At 40.5% G+C, this 26,351-nt stretch overlaps 1 protein-coding gene across 6 annotated transcripts in view; it reads left to right on the top strand.

Annotated features, from left to right (window-relative positions):
* The window catches only part of rasal2 (RAS protein activator like 2), a 75,297-nt gene that overhangs the window by 4,269 nt on the left and 44,677 nt on the right, over positions 1-26,351 (top strand). For 4 of the 6 annotated variants that reach the window (XM_067474025.1, XM_067474022.1, XM_067474024.1 and 1 more), the window contains exon 1: positions 8,526-9,247. The exons of 1 other annotated variant lie outside the window; for it this stretch is intronic. In XM_067474025.1, the coding sequence (XP_067330126.1) occupies positions 8,740-9,247 (508 nt within the window). In that variant the 5' untranslated portion in view covers positions 8,526-8,739. Of the gene's footprint in view, positions 1-8,525; positions 9,248-26,351 lie in introns of those variants that run through there. One more of the 6 variants, XM_067474020.1, reaches the window with a different exon arrangement.

The raw sequence follows: 26,351 nt of genomic DNA, 5'->3' as shown, positions 1-26,351 counted from the left end.
CAAAATTTAATAAAGCTGCAGTGCTGATCTGCATGAGCAATGTTTTCTAAAGTCAGAAAATACTCACAGTGAGGACTAAGGGGTTTGTTCTGCAAATTTGTGTCTGACGTGTTTGTCCGAGTGAATGAGAAAGCTGCTTACTGAGCATTTCTGAATGAAGCTACCAAGGCCGTCTCCTCAGAGTGATGATTTGCAGCTCTGTTTTCAGAGCTGGGTGAGAGCTGATCTCAGCACCTCTGTGCGGACTTGCAGCTGGCTCAGATGTTTCTTTAGCATTTTGATATGTGGCATTTTTCATTTTGGTGCAAAAAATCTTGTGTATTGGTGTAAATCTGCTATTTGCCCTGATTATATTGGACAATTAGTGGTGAAGAAGATGACTGCTTCTGTTTTTGGACATTTGGACTCCAGAGAGTCCAATTTTTAGAGTGTATCTCCTGAGAATTCTCTTTGTTCAACACATCATCTTTCATGATGTGTTCTGGGCATAGCACTCTGCATTATTGATGTTAATAGTGCATATTATTCATATTGCATAATACATTTGCTGGAGATTCAATAACTTACTGTGCCTAAATAACTGTAGGCTTTTTTCTTCTGACTGATTGACCATTCAAACGTTTTCAGTGCAGAATGTGGTAACTGTGGTAACTGGTGCTGTGTTTTGGATTCATTGTGACGTCTGTCTCCAGTTCCAACCACAGTCACTGTAGATATTTTTATGAGGATTTCTAGTTTTTAAAAAACAACCTTTGCTGCCTCCTGGACAGTTTCCAGTTGTTTCGCCCTGTGTCTGTGTCAGCTTATTGACAGCAGTCAGTGTATTATCCAGAGAAAGGCTGCTGAATATAAGCCTATTAAAGCTGACTGTGGACAGACGCATTGATACAAGGTTTATCCTGTTCCTCTCTCCCCCCCCCACCCCCCAACCACCCCACTGACAGTCATAATTTAGAGGTTAAGTCAGCTCAGAGGAACATGAGGGCATATGTTCTATAATTAAATTTTGTGACTGGTTAATCTTTAACTGTGACATGTTGTGACAGATTTAGATACGGCACCGGATTTTTTTTAGATCAAATTCTGTTGGGCTGAACTCCTCACCATGACGACTATTAAAGTTTAGAAAGCATTAGCCTACAATAGTAGGACTCATACTAGCTTCCTCTGGCCTTCTGCTGATGGTGTAAAAGACAACTGGAGTTGAAGTGGACTCAGTTTTACCTGAGGTCCGCACTGTACGCACGACAAAAGCAATGTTAGAAGCTGGAACGTTTGGCTTTTTTTTTTTTTTTTTTTGCAGTGATGTGTATTTGTGTATTTGTTATCTACCATCACTCACTGTGTAAAACCATCTGAAACACTATGTAATTGGCTCCAGATTCCCTCAGCAGCATCACAGGTCAGGACAAGAAGGTTTCCCTCCATCTGTTCTGCAGCAGGATGCTGGTAGTGGTGCCTGGCAGCCTTCAGACATTTAAACTAATGCAGGCTGGATGCTCCGCTGCCCACTGAGATTTTCAGAATGCAGATTGGACGGGGATTGTGGGAGTCTGTTGTCTTCAGGCCAATTCACACCTGAGAATCCTGCTGGAAAGAGGCGTCTGGCTGCAGGTTTGGACTGCAGCCACAGAGACGATGGGTTTGTTTCCTCTAAGGCTGCAAGTGTGAAACAAGCAGATTTTCTGCTGTTCTGCTGCTTTTATCTCAACAAACACAAGACTTATTATAGGAATTAGAGATTTCCTGAGCTGATCCTGAGGGTCGGTATCAGGGCCAATCCAGGCACATTTTAATAATCAGAATCTGCTCTTTTATCTGGAAATCCTGTTTTCACGTTTAGCCACAGACTGATTTAATTTACTGCAGAAAATCAGACCTGGACATACTAAATAATAGAGAACTTAGTTGAAGGCCATACATAACTTAATCAGGACAGTCAATTTATTATGTTATGGTAAACAATTGCAGTTTGAGAATATTAGAAAAATATCAAGTGGACATATTTGTCAGATTGTTTGGCTCTAATCAGGATTAAAAGCTATTAACATTTGTAACTGCAGATTTGTCAGATTATTACATTAAAATTTTAATATAGAGATTTTAGAGCTGATCTCCAGGGTACAAGTGATCAACTGGTTCATTTTTCCTGATGATCTAAACTGCTGCACAGGACAAACACTAGCCAAAGGGAGTCTTCACAATCTGGTACTTACAATTGTTAACAGCTGCTAACTGGTAGTAAATGATTTAGAAATTACAGTTTGACGGGATCCTCTTTACAAAGTGGTACCATGAAACCCAAGTGTGATGATAAACTGCCAATATTACCAGGCACTAAGAGGAACAGTCTGGTACAGAATCTGGACCCGGTGTCAGGCCTGTGTGGTCGTCTTCAGGACAATGGGCACTGATCAAAGCAGGAAATGGAAAGTTCCTTGCAGGCCTGGGCTGTGGGGCAGGATGGGGGACCTTGAGACAGGATTTCCCTTCTGAAACAAAACAAGACTCTGGCTTCTCTGGATGAAAATACACTGCTGCTAATTCGGGATCCAGAGTGGAAAAACACAGGAGCATCCACGAGGACCAGACCAGATGAGATGGTCTGAGGATCCAACTGATGATGGCACAGATGATCTCACAGTTGCTGAGTAATCCCCAAAAGGCTAACAATAGTTTTCCAGATGATTCCATTCATGAATGGCTTTAAACCAAAAGCCAGATTGAGCTCGTGCAGTGTATCCTTTTGTTTAAATGTGTGACTTTGTTAGTAGCTGATCTGGTTCATGTGACCAAAACTCCTGTTACTGCAACAGCCGTATTATTTCCCTGAAGTTGGGGAACCAGTTTTCTTCGTGTTAGATGTCAGGTTCCTACAGGCTGCAGGAAGTAATCTGATTACCTGTAAACACTCTGATGACAGAAAGCTGTGGGCTGTAGCTACATAGAAGTGTGTCACTGATGGTGAACAGCTGCAGATTACAGCGCCTCAGTTGTAAATGTAGATTGGATTAAATGATTGTCTGCTGTCGTCCGTCCATCCAGCACTGCCACTGTTTGTCTGTGTGAGGTGATGGGGGAACAAATATTGACATGGTTTGTTCAGTAACGTCACCAGCACCAATTAGGCTGCTGTAAATGTATTTGGAACCTGTGAAACTACGCACTTGTGTTGACGTGAAACTGAAGAGTTTCATGTCCCCAAAAGGGAACTTGTTATTAGTTCCTCCAAATCTATGACTTCTTGTTCTTTTCACTCCAGTTAAGAACCACAAGTAATTATTAATATTATCGTTATTTATTAACCACTACTATTTGTGTCATTTTCTAGAATAATTGATACATTATTGTATATATAATGTGCAATAGGCTTTTTCCTGTTTTCGTTCTAAAATAATGCCCTTCCCTGCTACCATGCTGCCATAGCACCCACCATGATGCTTCTCCCTGCAGCTTCATACAACTCTTTCTGGCTGTGCTCAACCAGGCCTGGCCGCCCAATACTTGCTGGTCACCATAGTGTTATTAGACCTTTCCACGCTTCTGTGCTGGACACAGCTGTGGTGTCAATGATTTGGCAGTAAAAAGGTACTGAAGGGAAAACCATTACAACTGGCCCACACATCCGCTTGGACTGATGAATGAACTGATTAGAACATGAGTAAACTGCAACAAGCTTTGGACAGTATTTCTAGCTTACAGTTGTGTTTAGACTCAAGGCTTTTGGTTAAGGTAAACTTTCTCTAACCATAAGCTTATTTTTTAAACTGAATTTAACCAGGAGTCAGAGTTGAACTTAGGTCTGAGCTGTTTGTGTTGTGCACTTTGTGTGTCCCAAATCCTCCTTTGTGTTTGCTTTCTGTGTATTAATGGATTTGATGCACTACAAGTATTATTCTTATTAAAAAATATGTAGCATGGAAACGTAGTCCAGTGCATGTTGAGGTGTTTAGCTATAGATCTTTAGTTGCATTTAGAGTCAATAAAAAAAAAAGTTGGAAGCTGCTTAATTCCTTTTGACTAAAATATAATTGTCATAAAACTTTTGAGGTACGTTTGGATGGAAGATAATCAAAACATTTAATCTGGACAAACTAATACATTTGTAGTGATTTATAAGCAGATATTTTAAAGCTTACACTGTAGCCTCAGCTCGAGCTGCTTCTTGTGAAACTTCCTGTTTTCTGGAAGCGCCGCCTGTCTTCAGATCAGTGACGACAGCAGGGGCCAGTAACCCCACCCCCCACCACCACCACCAGCAGAGACTTACAAGAGAATTACCCAGGATTCCTGAGGTCCCTGTCCCTCCCTGTGCTGGGATCCAGCTGCTGATTTATTGGTCTTTTTATGGCTGCTAGTTATTTTTAGTTGGAGGCTGCTGCTGCTGCTAGTTTCCGGCAGGATGGGGATGAGAAGTGGACAAAGTGGCATCTAATGAAGTAGCAGAGCCAGGACATTTTAGTTTTGAACCCCCCTGAGAGTCCTGTGGTCCTGTTCTCTTGGATTTCTCTGTGTGCCGCTCTCCTCTGTCATCCTCTGGGTTTCCACCTGATTAACTTCCTCTCCCAGCCCCTGTTTGTCTGCTCTCTCCTGTCATTTCCTCTCGCTGCTTGCAGTGATTTTTGGGAGAAGGAATGTTTGTTGTATCTCTGGGCTCCATGCCAGGAAATGAGTGAGATTCCACATCAGAAGTCACACACTTATTTATTTACTTAGTATTTTTAGAGTCCTTGCTGTTCAGTGGGGTTATAATATTTCTACAATTTTAATTTCCTTCTTATTTGTAACAGTTTTTAGATTCAATCAGATTTTCTGTTTAGTTAATTCCACCAGCAGTTACATTAATATTAGTTCATACTTCATTTTTATTTCATTTTATAATACTGCTACATTACAGATGCTGTTACCTGAAATGACTTTACATGTGTTTGTACTGGTTTCACGGTTAAATTGGTCTCAGACAGGACTCCTGTGTTTTCTCACTGACACACTGAGCTCACTCCTTCACTTGATAAGATTCTTTGTTGATACATACATTGCATAAATGGTTTTTCATTTTATGATTCAATGTACAGTGTGTTTTTTTTTTTTATTTTATTTTGAGAGTTCTGTATAAATATTTTTTATTATTCAGTATTGCTCAACATTAATGCAGATTTGAGCTGAGCTTAACCACATGTATGGAGGCTCTTTCATAATCCAGGGGATGAAGCTCCGGGTGTGGTGCTTCTGCTCCTGCTTCATTAAGCTGTGCACACAATGAAATGTTTCCAACATGTTTCCAGGGGGTTTTGGTAGAGAGCGAAACACCTGAACATCATCTGCTTCATTCATCTGGTTCGGGTTAATCACAAACGCTACGCTATTTGATCAGCGACACCAACAAAACACAGTTAATTTATTTGGGTTTCTGGGGTCTGTGTGCTACCATTTCTGCAGCTTTCACACCCACTTACTCTTAGCTGGCTTTGAATTCTGATTGTGGACACCACATCTCACACACACCTCTTTTCTAGTGCAACTTGACTTGTGTGATATTAAAAGATGCAGGTTTTTTACTTTTATGGCCACAGGAAGAACAAATGTTTTTCTGTTGCTCGGGTGTCTGTGGACAGTACATGAAATCCCTAATAACCCTGTTTGCATTGTTTGTCTAAATATATTTAGAAATAATTGAGCATAGACTTAATCAACAGGTAGAAACATCTATCTATCATCTATCTATCTGTGCCTGCACTTTTATATTCTGTGTTATTGAGTAGAGTTGGAGTGGGATGGATTTAAAGAGCAGGTTCACGTCTTTTAGTCTTGCAGTCTTTGTTTTTTAATGCCAGCCTCTTGTCCAAGGGGTTGGACTCTCTCCATCCCTACTGTCTGATAGTGGATGTAGGACTTGGCTCTGTCCAGGACTCCTCAGCTTATACCCCCCCCCCCCCCCGGTTCTTAACTCTGACCTACATGCAGCGTTGTCTCGGACACCAGCCACTTCATCGTCCCGTAACTGCTGATTTGTGGGTCACTCAGGGCACCGTGACTTCTAAAGCCTGGAGTTCTATCATGTTCATCCTGGAAGTTACAGAGACTTGTTTCCAGCAAAGAAAAACTGATTAAAGATGCTGCTGCAAAACCACATGATTACGCTATTTTATTGCCAGGTTTATTCCAGGTGATAATCTGACTATGTACAGTTTTAGTGTGCTGTGTACAGGACTGCATCCTCTCTCAGTAACACACCCAGGAAGCAGTGTTCTCTAGAACAACTCCACATTAAAGCTGTGTATTTTTACAGCAGTTTGGTTTCCAACATTATTTTGCTGGTGACACGGAGGCGTTTAATGTGTTTGTCTTCAAAAGAGGAGAACAAAACTCTGCTGTATAAGATGTAAAGTGCAAATAATCAATGGTGACCTGCTTTTTTTTTTTCTATTTTATAAATCCAACTTACAACTAATGGCACATGGGGACATTTTCCACACGCCAAACAAATACCTGTTAGACACGTAGTCCACGTCGCCTGGCATCAAGTTTGTACCGTTTCTTTTCGTTGGCCTGACATATTGTTGTTTTCACACGTCAGGAGCTTGGCATTCTGAAACACAGAGGACATCTTTGAACAGAGAGGGGGATGAGGGATCCTCAGATGGAGGTTTACCTGGTACACAGCTACTGAGGCTTTAATAATGTTACTTGACAGGTCTGCAAAAAATCCTCTTCCTGGTTCCACAAATGTATTTAAGAGGTTCAGAAGTCATGTACGTTTTACCAAAGAAAGACATCAGAGAAGTTTGTGGTGTTACTGTGACTCTAACCTTTGACCTTTAGTGTAGTGTTGTAATCTTTGTAATCTTTTAGGGTATAATTTAATTGTTTTCCTTTTTGTATGCCTTAGGTTTTTATGTTTCTCCCATCAATACTAAGTGAAAACTTGCCTGAACAACAAACCCTCTCATTTTCATATGAAACAATGTGCAGGGTGAGTCTCTGCAGAGACTGGTGCATCCTCTCTCTCTCTCTTCCTGCTTCTTCATCCTGATGCTGCTGCTGTTCTTTATCATCAATGCAGTGATGTCTCTGTCCCCTCTGGGTCTCAAGCTGATCTCTGGTTTCATCCTGTCCCTTGTGGCACATGAGGAAGAGCAACCCACAGGAAAATGACAAAGTTATAAAAACGTTGCCATTTTCCTGTGGGTTGCTGCTTCTGTTTCCAGTCTGAATGCTGAGGCCTCAGCACTCTCATGGAAAGTGGGAAAATGTAATGTTTAGGAATATTCCGAATCTGCTGACCCAACAGTGCTCCGTTATAAAGTCTATAGAAGCATTTTAACTAAAATATTATAGTTTCCAAAGATCTGTTTGAAGTGATGCCAAAAGCATCCTGAATATGTGAGTTTGATTTACTAATGCAGATAGATTTTACTCTGAATATTTAATTTAAGGAGATGGAGCAGCACCGGTCACTGTATGTGTAGTGTGTGATACTGTCAGACAGGGGAAAATACAAATACTTTTCCAACCTGAAGGGGAAAACCAGATTATCAGAGGAAATTATGTGATGAAGGTTTCTCTATTTCTGCTCTGGTCATGATAGGATTGATATTTTTATCTTTTTGTATATCACCAGCAGCCCTTGGCATCCAATTATTTTAACTTAATGTTTTCGTTTACCTTTAAAAAACCCCATTTATGAGGCTAAACCAACTGTCTCATAGAAATCAGTGGACTTTTGAGCAGGGTTACAACTACATCACCATTGTTTTCTTGGTAAGTCTGTTGAACTGCCTCAAGTCCCAGGCTGGTATATTCAGGTGTCCTTTATTTGTCACATCATTGGTCCACCACACAGTGAGATTTGTTGGATATGATGGGAGACTTAAACACCAAGCATAATAAATAAATTCTCTTATGCCTAAATTGGCAGCTCATTTTCTCATTTTATTAGTCAGAAGATAGTGACGGTGTCATGAAAAAAATTAAGATTTAGTTTTTTATATTTCACATTTAAGAACCTAGAGGTGGTTCATTTTTTTTCCCTAAAAGAAATGATTGAAGTGATTCACTGCCAGTTAATTCTATGTTAAATTAATCACATAGTCACAGTTTACATTACATACAACCAACAGAGGTGTAGAAAGGCTTCAATTATCATATATATAGAAAATCTTCCTAAAGAATGTTTAGCTTGTCAATGGGAAGTAAAATGTCCTGACACTTGTTCAGAATCTACAAGAAGACATCATGACTCTATAGTTTGGGGACAATTATAAGCTACAATTATACCTTGAAGATTTCCTGAGAACACAAATTCTGACGATTAGATATTGTGTCATAGTTTATTAAAACATTTCAGGAAATGAGCTGCTAGTAAAAACCTGAAGCCTCACACATTAAACTGTATGTGCAGTTTCACTTTCCACTGTTTGAAGGGGAAACCACAGTCTGCTGCTTTTGCTGCTAGGGGAAACCTGATTGGCCAGGTTCTTCAGAAACTTGGTCTTCATTTGACACACAACTTCCTCTCAGGAAGACGGTCTGTTGAGAAAGAGCGAGGCAGAAGCATTACACTGCTGTTACCATGAAGACGGACTTAACCTGATGGCTCCTCTGTGCTTTGAATCGATCACAAACGGTTGTTAATGCTAGTATGTTTGTACTGACACACAACTGTCGGCTAGCCGGCTGTTTTAGAGACCTCCATCTGGTCGCTGCTGCTGCCTGGAGGAGTCCTGTGTGTGCTGGACCATGAGTGGAGGGAGAACCCCCCCTGAGGGCTGCGAGGGTCCTATCCAGGGCCCCTTGTACCACTGGTACCATTACCGGAAGCCTTGGCACACATCTGACCTCCAGCCAGCTCCTGAGCAGCAGCTGGGCAGATACAAGTGGAGGACATCTGCTCGCCTGGCACCAGGGGCAGCCAAGATGGCCACCCTTAAGGTCAAAGAGCAAAACGCAGAGCGTTCTCGCCTGGGGATGCTCAGCCTGCCGAGGTTCAACACTGTCCCAAATGATCAGAGCACCGATCAACGCCACGAAGGCCAGACGAGGGTCGCGTCTCTGCACAGGATGTTTCCCTATCTCAGGTCAATTTCTGAGCCTGGGACAGGTAACGGCCGAGAGAGGATGGCACTAAGGAAGGTGGAATCAGATGCAGAGCGCCAAGCCCCCTCGTTCAGCAGCTTCTTCACCTCGGTCTCGCGGAGGATAAGCAGAGTCTTCAGGGATGAAGCTGAACCTGCTGCAGAGGAGTTTGGTAGGAGTGTTGACCTGGATCCAAGTTATGATATGTTTTGTATAATAGAAGGGAGAGATGGGAAAGATTGTTCTGGTCATAATTTAATTCGTATCATCCAATGTTTTTCAGAGGGAAGAGTTGGTTTTATGTGGCTTAAAATATGGGAAAAAGTTAAATTACTGTTTAAACTGCAGTAACTGAGACCTATTTTCTGAGATGTCCTCAGCTTGTAAGTTGTTATCTAAAATGTGATGGCAAACAGTTGCTTATTTCAACGTCCAGCAGTGATGATTCATGTGGAGTTGTATTGATGTCCACCTGATGAAGCCTAAGTCCAGTATTCTCCCTCTTTTAGCTGTGTTTCAGGTCACTTCCTGCTCCTGGGGGAAATGTCTGCTCTTTAGCTGCTAAATGCTCTACTTTGCTTCAGCTGCAGCTGCAAATCATGTTGTTTACAGTGCAGCTTCAGAGATAAGTGAAGTAATGGATCTTTCAGCTTAAAAGAAAATTATTAACTTTGTTGACAATTCATTCCTCATTTTCCATTCACCAACAATTTTGTATTTTTAGTTTTTTTTAGTTCAAGACTTTTACATTATTATTATAATGGGCCTAATTCACTGAATCCATAGGGCGTAGTGATGGAGAACAAACACGAAGTAGATAAAGTACCTGTTAGTTCTGTCCAGTGGCTGCCAGAAGGCAGGACGGAGAAATACAGGGGACAGAGGCTGTGAGACAGGATGGACTGTATTGTATTTAGGAACTGGTTTTTATGAGACTCTGGTTGCTAAATTGAGTTCCAATGCTTTTACTGCTGACTTCAACATCCTGATTCATAAACCTTTTTTGTTTAAGACTGAGAGAACTGAAAAACCACAGAAAAGAGTGACAATTTGCATTTCATGGTTGTGCAGTATGACAAACTCAGTGTCTTTGAGCTTTTGACTGTTAGTTGGACAAAGACATTTGACAGTGTTAGGGAAGGTAATTAGTTGGTGAAAATAAACAATAATGGGTACAAATTATCTGTCGAAAGTATTTAGTACTTGTAGTTTTGCTCACATTCAAGTCTAGTGTTCTGACAGCCCTAATATGGCACATAATGCTTAAGACACTAAGACACTGGGGCTGAAAAAGCAAATAAACATGTTCATATTTTGGCCGCTAAAGATGATGAGCAACTTAACGCCTAGAACTAACTGAATCCCTTTCCTCATAGATCAACGCAGTAATTGATTAATTGAGAAAATAATTGGCTGACCTGCAGACAATGGAAATGAGCTTCAGTGGCATGAAGCAGCCCTAAAATATGATGCAAAAAACAAGGTGCCATAAATAAAAGCATAGTGTTGTTGATATGAGAGCAAGCATTTCAAAGGAACTTCAAATCACGTGACTCAGATCCTCAATGGGAAACTGTTGGTTCTTCACTCTTCACTACAGGAGGAGTGTAATAATATTAGCAAAATAAAGACTCACTTCCTCTTGGTGCTTTATGCTGAAACCCATTTTGAAGGAGAATCAGTGTTTGCTTGTCTGTGCTGTGGCGGTGCAACTTTTTTTCCCCGTTATCTCAATGTGTTTCCTGAGGGAACCCTCCCTGTGCTGCTCAGTCTGAGAGACAGATCTGTCCTCCTTGGCCTGCAGATTGAGAGCTTTGAAATGATCCTGCAGCTGCTTCAGAAAACACTCTGTGTGTCACAATCGGCCGAGCAGCCACTTTGAAGGTTAAGTTATGATAATTGCGTTTTCTACTGAAACACTGCATGATGTGAAGACACAGTATTTGGAGTCCGAGAATAATGAATGTGTGTTTTCATGCAGAACTGATGCCTGCAGAGCAATCATTGCATCTGGATCATTAGTTTTACAAAGCATCTCCACTGACATTTAATATTGTTCCTATTAAACTTGACATGTTTCATTGTCCATTGCCAGCTAAATTAATTCATGTTTGTTAGTTTTCACTGCAGCCTTGATGCCACAAATCCATTAAATCATAGATCTGAATGCAACATGAACACAAGTAAACTCATAAATCACTGTCAACATGAGCTGTATGATTACAGCCCATCTCATAAATCATAGCTAAAAACGCATTATATCTGGCCTTCTTAGGCTTCAGAGATAAATTAACATTAAAATCTAAAATTTGTTCCACGGCGACATGTTAAGAAGGTGCATTGAGTTACCTACGTAATAAACACGCAAGGAAACTGATATAAAGTATGTGCTACATATTCCCCAGCTGGTAAAATGAAACTTGCAAGAAATAACAAAGCTCTAACAAATTCTCAGTAAATGTGTAAAAGAAGCGATTTTGGAGCAACTCTTTTATATTTATATTGCTGATTAATTTTCAAATATAATACTTGGATTCATCCTTTTGTATCAACCAGGAATGAAAAATGGTGAATAAAAATCTATAAATTGGTTTTGCAACAAAGTCATGAAAATGTCTTATTAAACTTTAAAATTACAATTTCTTATTAGCTGTGTGAAGATGGATGTTTTTGTAAAATTGTCCATCACATTAACTTACATAAATATAAATAAAACACATACCCAAATCTCTAAAAGCATCGTGACACACCAACCTTAACATCCTCTCATGTACATGGTCAGTGACTGAGCAGTCACCGTGTCCCTTTGTCTGTCCTCAAGGAGCTGCTCTTTGATTTTGATTGATTAAAGGAGTAAAAGGTTTTTTGTAACATGCTTACACAAGGGAACGCTTCCATATCTCCGGCTGCTATAACGTCACATACTCGGAACTCAAGACACAACCAGCAGATATTACCGTAGAGCTAAATAGACTTGATAGTAGTTTAGACAAGGTGATCTTTCTGCTGTTGTTACCATTTTTACTGACAGAACTGTGGTCTTCCATTGATCTGAGATAAGTCACCATTTCTTCACTTTTACTTAGATTAATACACAATGTGGTGCTGGAATCCACTGCAAATAAACCGTAACAGTAGTGTTTTTTACTGGCTCTGCACTAGCACCTAGTTCACATTGGTTGTAAAGTGCTAACATCATCATACAGATTAACATTTTATTTAATGTGCTCCATATTACATGTCATAAAAACTGGTCCCTTAAAATCCCAGCGTGTATGATTCAGAAGAAAACACCTTTAGGATAGAATGGCAAAGGTTTAAGTCGGTACAGGTACAAACAGGTACAAACATGAAACAGATCAATACCACAATACATCTAATGATAAAGGGAAGTCAATATGTTCTTCTGGTTCTGCAGCGTTTCCCTCTTCAATGTGTGTATGTCCTCATCTTTCATCCTGACACATGAAGGATCCATGTTATCTGTCTTTTTTTCTACCGGGGCGTCATTCTTCGCTGTAAATGTAGTCAGTGGTGAGGGAAAAGATTTAATGTGATCCCTCTGAGACAGTGGTGGTTTATGGGAAACACAGTCATGTGAGAGGAGGAGGCAGAGAAACATCTGAGCTTACATGCCCTTCTCTTCACATGATTCAGCTATAAGCTAGCTCTGTCTTTGTGATGGCTTTCATAAGCAGGCAGTCATCATCTTGTGTACCATATTTTCCCATGCTATCCATAAATTCCCCCCAGACCCAGTGATCTCATTCGAACTTGTTGGGAGTTTGCATTTTAAAAGGTCTTAAAAACGTATCCTGCATGAGCTCCATGTTAACTTCTTGGAATCACATTTTCAGGCAGGACTGTTTTGTCCAGTCCTGGTGTCGACCCACACATGGTCGACACCAGGACAGATTAATATGAACAAATCCAATCAGACTCAATTTATTTTTAAGCAATTTCATTTGGATTTATCACCTTTTTTTTTTTAACCTAGTTCTAAAGTAAAACCGCACGACACTGACGTGTGACATATGCTCAAAACACCCACACACACAACAGTCAAATGCAGCCCACCTTCAGAAGAGCTGTAATTAAAGCCTGTTTCACCAACCAACTCCCCACAACGTAAAACCCATTTCCCTCGATTTCAGTGCACGATCAGCCCTCACACGAGTCAAAAAGAGATAGTGGTTTTTGTTATACATTTTAGTTTGTGATAGGTCAAAAAAAAAAACTGTGACAAATTCTTTTTGAGAAACAAGTGTTTCTTACAGCCTGCTTTAAACCCTTTCACTTCCTACAGTCTGAAACTCATCCTGCAGAAACCTGAAACTTGTGAAACAAACAGACCAGTGTCTGTTTTACAGTCAGTTAATATTTCAAAATACACCATCAGATGTGACTATTTTTTAAATTTCCTGTTTTCTATCAGTCAGCTGTTGTCTCGGTGTCGTATATAATCAGTAGTAAATATATGTCAGTGCGAGCAGGAAATGCAGTAAAACAGAGGGTTAGTTAGAAAGTTTCCAGCAGCAACAAACCCAGAGAATGTTGGTTAGTAAAAACCATGAACCTACACATACTCACTCACTCACTCACTCACTCACGCTCTCTCTCACACACACACACACACACACACACACACACACACACACACACACACACACACACACACACACACACACACACACACACACACACACACACACACACACACACACACACACAGCTGATTCACCCTCCTGGAGATTTTATGTATCTGTTAATTGGATGCTAATTAACCTGAATGTGTTTGTGTTTTTTGACACTGAAAATCAGAAATGTTAGACCCATAGATAGTGGGAGCAGCTCCTGCATGCTCAATGAAGTGTGTGTGTGTGTGTGTGTGTGATGGTATGTCTTTCTTTTGTATGTACATTGTCCCTCCACAGTAAAAGCCCTCACGGTAACAAAGAGAAGCTTGAGCTGTTCCTCTCATTAACCTTTCACAGCTCAGGACGGTAGCGGTGGGAAACCAGAATTTTCCACATTATTTTTTCTCAGCTTGGCATCAACTTCAAGCATCTTTTGACTCTTTTTGCTAAGTTTTTACTCCTTTCAGAGTTTTAGCAGCATCACTACTGAACATAGTTTGCTTTCACAAAAATCTAATGCAGTGTTCTGATGCACCATTAGAGATTTTTTCTGTATATTTAGTTAGTTTCTGCATATTTAGTTAGTTTTTGTCCTTTTGGTTTATCCCGTGAGTTCAGGGTTCCCACAGTGGATCATTGTCCGCATGTTGATTCGGTGGGTTTTTACACCGGATGCCCTTCCTGACGCAACCCTCCCCAATTTCTAACGAGCTTGCATTGCCGCCAGTACTACAGAAGTACAGACAGTTACAGTAAAGTGTTTTGAGCCTGGATAGGTCAATATTGCTGCCGTTTAGGAGGAAAAGAATAAGAAATTGTCAAAGCAAAGATGAGTGGTAATTAGCTAACATTAGTGAGCTACCTAGTCATCGTTTTTGGCCTGTAACTAAATGGCAGTGATATTTCAGTTTGCAAGGTTAACGTAATATCTCATATCAAATCATAATATGACATAAATGTATTCAAACCTTTTCACCTGTGCCAGGTAAACAACCCGTCATTCACAGCCTGGGTATCTCTGGAGAAGAGGGACTGAAGGTATTTGGTGCTCTTGTTTGGCAGCTTTAGCAGAGGTATCTTTGCTGCCAGCTGTGAACAGCATGGCACTGATGAGGCCTGTATTTTAAACAGAACCAAGTTTGAAAGTAGGAAAATATTGTAGTGGCCAATAGATGAAAGACTTCTTTTGCCCTTCAGGTGGGTGTTCCCATGAGGGTGGGACGTCACAAGAAAACTAGCTCTGGGACCCAGGCAGCTGTGTGAAAAACAGCTGTGTGCTGTGGCTCTGTTAGTCAACTGAAAATGAGAGTAAACAGCAACTTACTAGAAACTCAGTGTGAAAAAGTCTCCTCTCACGTCTCATTAGGCTGACAGGAGGTGACACCACTCTTCACCTTTAACCTCTTAGACTGACCCCATTCCCCTCCCCCCGTGCAGCCTGGCGTTATGGCCGACACTTGTGTGACAGGATGTGCTTTGTAGATGCAAATGCAGGAGGTTCCTACTAAAGTCAGTGAGTTTAAATATTAAACAGTCACTGTCACTGCAGGATGAACAACAAACAGAGGACATGATGGTACAGACTTAAAATATAAATTATTACACAACACAAATGATTGAAGGTTCTGCTGCTGCAGTTTAGGAAGTACAGTAATCTTTCTTTATATGTCCAACACTAAAGCCCTGCAGGTTGGTCAGGAGCCATTGAACTCCATGTATACTGTAATGTCCCATGTAATGATCTCTGCTTTTATGCAAACACTCTTTTTCCATCTGCAGACAGATGGAAATGTTGTCCATTCAAGTACAGAATGTTTTTTTTTTTTGCTACAGGAGAAGGCTGCGTGTGAAGTGATTGAATTAACCGATCGATCATCAGGTGCTGCAGGATGTCTGTGTTATTTCTCTGTATGAGTCTAGGCTACATTTTCAGTTTCTGGTTGGTAAATGTTCTGCACTTATATAGCGCTTTTCTACCTATTGGCACTCAAAGCGCTTTACACTGCTTCTTATTTACCCATTCACACTCACAATCACACACACTCATACACCGATGGGGGAGCTGCTATGCAGCTGGCCAACACTCACCCGGAGCAACTAAGTTGGGGTTCAGTGTCTTGCTCAAGGACAATTCGACATGTGACCGAAGGAGCCAGGGATTGAGCCAACAACTGTGAGATTGGTGGACAACCGCTCTACCTCCTGCACCACAGTCGCCCCTATGGGTCCTATGAATACTCTTGTTACAGTATTCGTCAAACGCTAGATACTTCTTATGAGGACGGCCAGTCTATATGTGATCAGATTCTTGTTATGATTTGTCAGTGTACATTTTAAAAAGGGTGCACACATGGCTTCACATGTAAACCACATTGTTTTTATTTGAGCTGAGAAGTAGCTGCTTTGAGATGGTTTTTAAAGTGTTTTATGAAGCTCATGTGTAAGGGAAGCTTTTAAACTCATACAGAAGCATTTAACCCTTCAACATATTTGAAAATGGTGACATTAGCAAGCCATGGCATTTCTCTGTGGATTGTCCAGAAGCTGCTGTTTTTATAAAATAGCTATGGCTTCTTACTGCCTGGTAACTAAAGGTGCTTCAGTAGGACGTGGTCAGCATCAGTCTAAAATTTGGTTCCTGCAGCATCTCACCTTGATTTTAAATTTCCAAAAGTGATTTAATTAACTTAATTTGGTACAAAGAGCTCTTGCCAAGCAGAATAAAATCAGTAAAGCCATCAGGAGCGTCTGCTTTGGGACCCTGTCTAAACCCTGTGACAAGCTGCAGCAGAGTGTGACCATAAACACTTCTCCTTAAAATGTCATAATAATGACCGTGTGAGCAGATAGAACGTGTCCCAAAGTGTCCCTGTAAGTGTTGTGTGGGGCTGTTCCCAGAATAGTGTTGATGTTTGTGTGTGGCTGAGATGAGTGCCGTATCTTTCCTCTCCACAGAGCCTAACAGCTTATCAGAGCAGAGCTCCAGCCGTCACTCACAATCACCTTCTGCAGGAAATGACTCGCTTGTCATCACTGATTTGTTCTCTGAGTGATCAGCAGCTTTTAAGTTCCTCAGAATTGAGCAGTAGCAACTTAAAGTAAGTTTTATTGTAGCTGGATTTTCAGAGAGTAGATGCACAAACATGAAGCAGGATTCTAGTCCTTTAAATCTGTAATTTTTTGTATATCATTTTTCTTTCCCTATAATGGACCTTTTGATAGTGTAAATCTGAAATCTCCATCTTGACTTTGTGTACACAGAAAACTGAGCTTGTTAGAAATGTTGCATCAGTGACTAAACAGTTGGAGGCAGCAGCAGTTTGACTTCATCTCTCCAGACTAGAATCTAATTAACTTTTCCCCCACATACTATTCTGTGCTTGTTCTGTAGCAAAGCCATAATTCTAACTATTGGGGAAATTCTTGTCGTCTGCTCGCCCTAAACGATGTAAAGAGTTGAAAGAGAAATGATAAACCATTTTGTTTAGTTTCCGAAGAATGTTTTACAGTTTGATTGTGGATGGAGGTCAATGCAGAAATGAGTAGGTGTGGACTTTTTTCACTTGAAAACTGGATCTTACCTGGCTTATTGTAGCCCATCTTAAGACCAGGCTCAAGACTAACCTGGCATTCACACATGCGGTAAATGGTCCTCTTATATAGTGCTTTCATACACACATAGAGTACCTGCAACATGCTCGCCAAGTGCTGACCTGATCAGCTGGAAGCAGCTTGGGATTTATGTCTTTACCAAGGACACACATGTGGTCAGGACAAACTAGGAGTCAAACTCCTAAACCTTTGGCTCATGGAAAGCTCGTGGAAAGCTTCCCCCAGACACAAAGTATTTTGACTTTGAGTTTTGAGTAGTTCTCTGCAGTTCTCCCACCGCTAGATGGGAATGTAATTTGTTGTTCTTGTTATCCTCCATTATAGTAATTTGCATTACATCCCTTAAGCTCTTCTCTCATTAAGGGTTGCAGCCCCAGTGCCAGAGTACAGGATGGACAGGTCACCAGAGATACAGAGACATAGCCCATTATCTACACATGGGAAATATTTAGGAATCCGTGATCAGCTGAACGTGTAAGAAACCAGAGAAAAATGTCAACACAACATGCTGTGTTGTTATATTTACTCTTCTTCATCACTTCAGTGGATTTAGGTAACTAGGTTACTCCACCACAAACTTTCCCCACCACCGTAACTCACTGATGCACAGTATTTATGGTCAGCCACACCCAGTTTAACCAGTTTAACCACAGCTGATATCACATTAAGCCTGAATTGAGACCATTTGATAGTAAATAATAAAAAAATATTAACTGTTTGCTGTTAGTTGTTGTTAGTGTTTGTTTCTCCAGTTGTCACATTATAGACAAGTTACTTATTTTTCCCCTAAAACATCGTTTCTCATGTCCATAGCAGCATTCAATGACTTGTTAAGGAGTTGACATGTTTTCTAACACACAAACAGCCTTTATCACACGCTGCAAGCAGAAGAGAATAAAGGTGCGACAGACCATTTTCCAGCAGAGATCCTCAGAGAGGAGACTGAACAGAAGCTTGTCTCATTTCAGCCTGAATGGATGACACTTGGATAAAAACAGTGTTTTTCTGTGTGGGTCCAATCTGTTAATTGCCGTAATTTCCTCCCTGGGACAAAAGCTCCTCCTCAGCCTGTTTAACACCCCAATCTGAGTTGACAAAAGCTCTTTCACATTCACCGTTCGAATTACAAACCATTTAAAATGCTTCACTTGTGGAGGAATTGTTAGCCTTTCCAGGTGTTTTGCTGTTTCTGTTGGTTCTCAGATGTAGAAATGTTATTTTCAGTTGTAATTGTGTTAAGTGACAGAGGTGAGGCAAATTTTCCCTGCAGAGTCTCTGGACAAACCTTCAAGGTAATTTCACAGAGACGGTTATGTAGCTGTGACTGCTTCTCCACCAGAGTGGCCCAAAGCTCAATTCTAGGGCCTTTGTCCTCTTCTTTTTCTATACTACATCCTGCACCCAGGCTAATCGGGCAGATGATCAGTGTTATGCTTCAGTGATATTCCCCACTGTTCATTTTGTGATAGTTACTCTAAACTAACAGTGATCACTACCATAATAAACGGGAGTAAACAGGATGCATCTAGAAAAATCTCTGCAGACTCTGCAGGTTGACTGTTACGAAAAGGAGGAGGTTTGTCGTTCAGACAGCAGTTTACATTTGAGGTTTTCATCTGTTGCTCATCCTCAAATGGATGGAAAGTGGCTCATGCTGAGCTTTGTTTTCTGCTGGAATCAAGATGCTGCTAATAAGCTCTGAAATAATTCCTTAGGTGAATTTCTGCATGACAGGGCTGATTTCTCTGCCTTGTGTACATGTAATTAGGTTTCAAACAACTTTTGACGGAGAAAGTGGCAGAGACGATTGTCTGGATGAAAGCAGAGCTCATTACACAGATTCAGTGTGTTTACATATACTTAACCAGTTTACAGTTCTTGAGATCTCTTGTGAGGGAGACCAGGCCAAGAGGCTCAATAAGTGCATCAATGGGAACAACAACATGCAAATGGGGCATCATGAATGAAACATACAGTAGACTTTCAGTTAAGAATAGTAGGTGCATGTTTCTGCTAGTTTATGTTTTAAAAAAAGTCTTAAATTATTTTCTAGAGAAATGAATCCAGGAAGTTGTACAGAATTTTGATTATGGTTCCAGAAGCAGAAGGCTGCTCTGCCAAGTTCTGGGGACATTGTACAGCGTCCATGTAGAAGAGCGAGAATTACTTAAATACTTTGAGCTGGTGACAACAAACTGCATAGATATGCACTTTCTCAGCCAAAACTGATTTCAACAGTAAATTCTCCCAGAAGATGCCAATTTGCCACATATATGCCAACCAGGTTTCTAACCATTTTTCTCACACAGCACATGTGCAAAACACAAGGACAAGTAACTGTGCTGTCACTCTGCAGAGACATGTATACATCAAAATAAGAAGATGATAGTCAGAACACAGCATTTTCTGTGATTAGTTACCTTTCAGAAGCCATGCTTCCAAAATAAGTCTGAGATGAAGGAGAAACTCATTATTAGATCTCCAGTTACCAGGTGCATGATGAGAGTGTGTGTAAACTGCTTTAGCCGATTACTCCAGAAAGCTGGTTTGTCTGTGTAACCTGGTTAGTCAGGTGCATGTGAACACACTGTCCAGAGTTGTTTCACACCTGTAACACACATGTAAACACAGCTTGATTTCAATGAGGGGTCAACACACACACACACACACACACACACACACACACACATACACACACACACACACACACACACACACACACACACACACACACACACACACACACACACACACACACACACACACACACACACACACACACACACACACACACACACACACACACACACGTGTAGAGGAGAGGAGGAAAGAGATTACCAGTGTTACCTGTAAGTATAAACGCTTCACTTCTGGAGTACATTTTATTTCCTGTCCTTACAGGCCCTCACAAAAATCTCCCCAAAAACCAATAGAAAAAATGCAGAGAAGTCTCCAACAGAGCAACAAATTCAGTATGTTTAGCTGTTTTTTTGAGACGTGGACTGTTCTCTTTATTTTCTGTCTGTGGTGTCATCTTAACCCCAGAGTTGTTGTTGAGCTGTGTATTTGAAATCGGCTCAGACCATGTGCTCCTCTTTGTGTTGGGATTGAAACAAAGAGTACGGCTAAGTTTTCTTATGTTAATGTCGACCTCCCGTGTGTGTGTTGTTATCTGCAGCCTGTGTCAGTCTCGGTGACACACCCCTCTCTGTTCACTGTAGTTTCCCCCCCCCCCCCCCCCCCTTTCCTGTTGAATGGTCCCATCTTGATAAAGCAGTGATGTGATGTTACCGTGCTGTGATTGGAGCAGAGCTGCAGTATTTACTGGTTGCTGTGGGGAACAGACCTGCCTGCTGCAGAGGGGAATATACAGGTCGACAGACAAAGCAGCCTCTGTTGGCCTGTTTGTGTATGTGTGTTTGTTCTTTATCCTTGTGAGAACCTGTCAGACTGTTAACCCTTTAGGAGTAAAGACATTTAGGTTTTATTTTGTTTCTGCACAGCATTTTTAAAGCACTGGCTTTCTTGAAAGATCTGGAGTTTTTCTCATGTAACTTGTAAACATAAAATATCATTTCATTCATCCAAAAGAAAATTGTTGTGCCAACATGCAAAAAAGAAAAAAAAAAAGCAAATCTGAACATGTACAAACACAAAGTGTAATAATAAAAGGTGCAGGTCTGCACATTAGAATGTGGTTGTGCTCAAAATATAAGGGTATTTATAATAAATATTTCAGTACAGGATAATAGTGATCATATATATAGTAGTTATACTACAATTATATTAATAGTGCGTAGTAGTAGTAGAGTTATAGTTAAGTTAGTTAATACTACTGCTGCTACTAAAAAAGGTAAAACTAATATATAATCTAATAAAGCACATGTCACATAATGTAATAATTGCAATAATATTTCATCAAAAGTTCTGAGAATTGTATTAAGAAATTTTATGTCAAACAAACACATGTATGAACAAACAGAGAAAAAATAAATTTGATACAATTTAATTAAAATAAAATACAGTCTGAATTCTAAAAAACAAAACAGTGTTAAACTATGGGAAGAGTTGCCAATGAAATAACATTGAGCCCCAGTATTTGTTGAAGCTCACACATAACACACAATTGGTATTTTACAGTCCCTCCAGGACTTTTTTGTGATTGTTGCAGCCTAAAATGCCTTTTGTCACAACAAGCTTTCTAAAATACAATGAGGCATGTTGCAGTGTTATTATGATGTTTAAAATTGCAATTTTACACAGAATTCATGGGGGATTGACTGGATTCATTGCTGTGATCGCAACATTGTAAATTCCTGGAGGGAATTCTTTAGGCCACTGCGCTGGCTGCAAAAGCACAAGCAGCATGTAGTTGCATTGCACTGAGTGTGTGGACAGGTGGTGGACTCTCACACATTCCCAGTAGAGGCTTGGCCGGCTTCGAGTTTCTGTTCACACACACTCAGGGTCCTCCAGGTTTTGGAAAGTCTTAAAAGGCATTGAAAAATGCCTTGAAAGTAAAGGAAAACAATGACCAGGGATAGTTCACCACATAGTGATGGAAGTTGGTGCATGTGACTGCCTGTATCTGTGTTTAGGTGTTTTCATTGCCATAGCAGAGGTGTGGTTCTGCAGACACCGGTGTCACAATCAGACATGCCTTAGTACTGAACTCACACAGTCTGACTGATGGAGACTAGGATTTATTTAGATCATCACACAGAGGCTGACATGAACCTGTGGGACTGTTTCTTCACAGTGTGGGGAAACTGGTTGAAATCAAGTTATTTACATTAGAGCTGCAGCGATTAGTCAAGACGTGGATCATTTGATTTAAAGGAAAATCATTCTACAACAGTTTTAAGTCCTTTAAGGCAGTGACTTATTTCCAGGTTCTCGCATGTGTGAATTTCCTGCTTCTTGTAAATCACTGAATGTTTGGCTCGGAGGTCAAAAACAAGGCATTTAATGATGTTAACTTGTGCTGAAGGACGTGGTGATTGGCCGTTTTCACTTAGTGGACAATAATGGTAACTGCACCTCTATTGAGCACTGTCTACATCAAAGTCAGAGAAGTTTCTGCCTGATATATACAAGTCCTAATATTTGGCCCATGTGATGGTAAATAACAAATTAAATACATTTGGACATGATTCATCAGCCAAAGTGCTTCATTAAAATTGACTGAAGAGCAACTTAACAGTTTGACGTAACTCAGTCAGTTGCAGTGGGTCATGATGTCTGCTGTGTTATAGATAATGGGGCCAAATGAGTTGATAGATAAGAGGCTAAAAATCATTGTCTAACTTCTGTTTTCGTTTGAAACATCACTAAACTCCTCTTTTATTACAAAGTATGATTTATATTATACAATATACATGACAGGAATGAACTCTAAACTCTTAATCAGCTCATGAGGCTTCTCTGATGTTGTTCTGTGCTTCTTTTGTTTGGGACGATTACTTTATAAGTTTAACTGGTGAACCAGAGAAGAAATCCACCATACAAATAAATGAAGTGGAGTAACAGTTAAAAACAAGTAGCTACACACACTCGATTAAGGTCACAATTAATTGTCCCATTTATTAGTTAAACTGTCACATAAATAAAATCATTTAGTTAAAGGGTCAGTGCATCAACAACATCACAAACACAACTTTACACCAGGATCTTCCAGCTGCTGTGAGTCTCTCTGCTCATTATGTCCAGCAGCAGACAAATCATTTTCACACTCCAGCGGCGTCCTGCTTCAGGCAGCGCTGACCTTTTACCAGACCCGAGTCTTCTAGCAGCTCGGACAAATATAGAAGCTTAATCCATCCATGTGTGCGTCTGTCTGTCTGTCCGTCTGTCTGTCTGTCTGTCTGTCCGTCTGTCCGTCTGTCCGTCTGTCCGTCTGTCCGTCTGTCCGTCTGTCTGTCTGTACAGGCAGGGAGGCAGCAGAGGGGACTTCCTGTGGACTCCCGCTTTGATTTGGCTCAAACAAAAAAACTGCAGCACAGTTTTTGAAGGAGACCACAGTTTATTACACTTCCAAAATAGAGTGGCACACGAGAATTCGTGAGGCGTAAAAATAAACCATGGTTTTAAATGGTTTTGGTGTAAAAATCAGTGTGGGAGTAAATGTTTCCAGAGATCCGTATCAAACGGATGAATCCTGCTGCGACAGTGAAAGCTTTTAGACTTGTGGGGCAGTGTGGGGATGGTGTAATCACGTAGGCGTGAGAAGTCGGGGCATTTGATGATGATCGCATACAACTGTCAACTGTAATGCCATAAAAAAACAAATCTTTTTCCATGGAAGTTCAGTTGTGGTTGCTTTACTTGTGTCAGTTTGACTGCATCACACCTAAAAATGAAACATTTTTCTATAGAGGTTAGGTGGCCCTGATATAAAACGTTTGTTTCTTTAATCAAAGTTTATTCCTGAGCTCACAGTAACAGCATATACCTGCATTATCTGCAGGCAAACTGCATCTGCTAATAAAAACCTTAAAACATTTAGTATGAGCCATGATTTATTCTTAGCTGAGCCTAATGATGACACTGGTTAATTTTAGCCACACCCCCTGTTTGTCATCACAGAATGAAAACCGCTTAGTTGTTACTGCTTTATCCTGGTGATGAAAATGAGAAAAATATAACACAATTGTTAAAACATATTTTTACATAGTATAGTTTGCAGTTCTGATACGTAGCAGGTGCAAATCCTGCATTTTAGTCTTTAAATCAAGTAACTCAAATGGTTAATAAAACATTTTGTGCATCAGCAATGTAGAATACTTGCATTGCTACATTTATATGCTGTGTGTGTGTGTAGTTGTTGGCTTGTTGATTCTGTTTCATCACATATGTCAGCGTGATGGTGGCTTTAGATTAAAACTCAAAGGATCATCAATTTTGTAGGATGTGGGAATTATAAAGTCTGTGCAAACGTTCATGCCAGTTCAACTGATATGTTAAAGGAAACACACAAATGTTGACCACAGGAGTGTTTCCCTGCAGCAAACAACAGAAAACTCTCAGCAAACTGCTCTGTTTGTGTCAAGAGACCTAGATACATTATTTTGACCATTTTAAAAATACTAATCAATGGGGAACAGTTAGCCGAGTTGTTAGAGTTCAGTTGACACGTTTTCTTATCCTCAGGCTGCTTTTTGTCACGCCCTGTTATATTTTCAGCTCCGTGCTGTTCTCTGTGGTGCCTTGCGTGACACCGGGCTGCAGCAGGACGGTGGTTCAAGCAGGTACGCTGTGTTATGTAAGGCCGGCAGCCGGCGGCCTGCCTCCCTCTGTCTCAGCGGAGGATCTGGGAGCAGCCCACCGTCCTGTCTCTGCTTCCCGTCTTTGTTCGGCTCTGCTCATCTGTCGGCTCAGAGGCGTCCACATGTCTCCTCAGCGACGGCAGATCTAACGTTCACTAATTAGCTGAGCTTGAGTCCCTCTTTGTCATTCAGACCTGCAGAACAGAAACAGCTAATTACTCTTTTTCTCTTGTTCTTTAATGGCTGCCCTCTCACTCAGCAGCTCTGAACAGTAGCAGGTGTGACTCTGTTTGTGTCTCTCTGGGCTTTCTGGGCCCGAGCTGTGACGTGGATGATCTAGTATGCAGCCAGAAATAGGTTGTGGAAAATGTAGATCCTCAGCTGCTTTCTGCAAACGCCCTGACCTTCCTCAGTGCTGCTCCACTCGCTTTAAGTGGCTGCAGTTCAAACCTGCACATTGTTCTTTAGCTTCTGCTGTTGTGAAAAAGTCGGCCAAGTTCATCTTTTTGCAGATCAACACAAGCCATAAGCCCAGGTTTCTGTAACCCAGTGGTTGTTAATCATTCTGCCTTAGTCAGATAAGTGTAGTTCTGACTTTGTCTTAATCACAGCGTTTCTTCTCCGATTCTCTCGGCAATTTTTGTTTCACATGAAAAACAAAGCAAAAGAGAATTAGTAAAAAGGATGATTGAGAGCTTGATCTTGGCAGCAGTTATCAAAATCTCACTGGCACAGATGGATCGGCAAAGGTCAGGTGGGTATCACAGACACTTAATTACCATTTTTGCAAAAAGAAAACCATATTAGGACAAAAGAATCACATTAAACACACCAACACAGAAGTTACCAAAAAGGGACACGAAAGTTAAATGAAAGTGACAATGAAAAAACAAAATAACAACCAGTAGTTGAAATAAAGCCAAAACGAGGCACATGGAGAACAAAAATTGACTCACAAAAGTCCAAAGGGTCAAAAAACAAGCATAAACACACAGAATGACCATAAACAGTGGAAATATTATCAAACAAATACACAAAATGTTCCCATAAAAAGAACTAGCAATATGATGCCAAATGCCCACACACAACTGCAAAGTAAACAAAAAAGAACCTTCCTTCTTATGATTCCACTTGAGTGGAAAGCAGAACATTTCAGCAGTTTAAAGTTCTGGTAGTTTCCACCCGAGTGAGTCAGTCTTCATCTTTTAGTGTTTAGCTTGATCAGAGCAGGTTTTCTCCTTTTAATTTCCACTGTCACATAATGTAGTTTCAGGAAGTGATTACAGTAGGTTTTCTGGCCCAAATTCGAACGTAACAGAGCAGATGAATATATGTCAACAAATCTTCATATGACTTATTTTTCAAAGAACTGAGCTCAAAGTCACTGAAGTCCCTCAGGGTTAAAACAGCATATTTCTAATAGCTGTTTTGCATTGTTTGTGATCATTGCAGCAGAAGATAAAATAATCAATGCAAATCAAATTTGAACTTTTGCAGCAATTTCTAAATCATATTTCATAAAAGTTGAACCATTTGTCAGCAGACGCTTGATCAAAACAACCCCTCAGGTTTAGATGTAGTGAACAACTTAAGACATTTCTGAAACAGGACTCACCATTTCTCAAACTATTTGCGCTGCTTGAGTTTCACAGGCAGATATTCAGTGGTAGTTCTGAATAGAGCTTTTGCAGCATGTCAAATTAACTTTAGTTGAAATTAGGAGTTAATATTTTCTGTTGAAGCTGAAAAATCCATGTAGAAC

The sequence above is a fragment of the Channa argus genome, chromosome 14, assembly GCF_033026475.1.
Source record: "Channa argus isolate prfri chromosome 14, Channa argus male v1.0, whole genome shotgun sequence".
Lineage (NCBI taxonomy): Eukaryota > Metazoa > Chordata > Actinopteri > Anabantiformes > Channidae > Channa > Channa argus.
The sequence above is the reverse complement of the archived record's forward strand: the minus strand, read 5'-3'. Positions and strand labels throughout refer to the sequence as shown.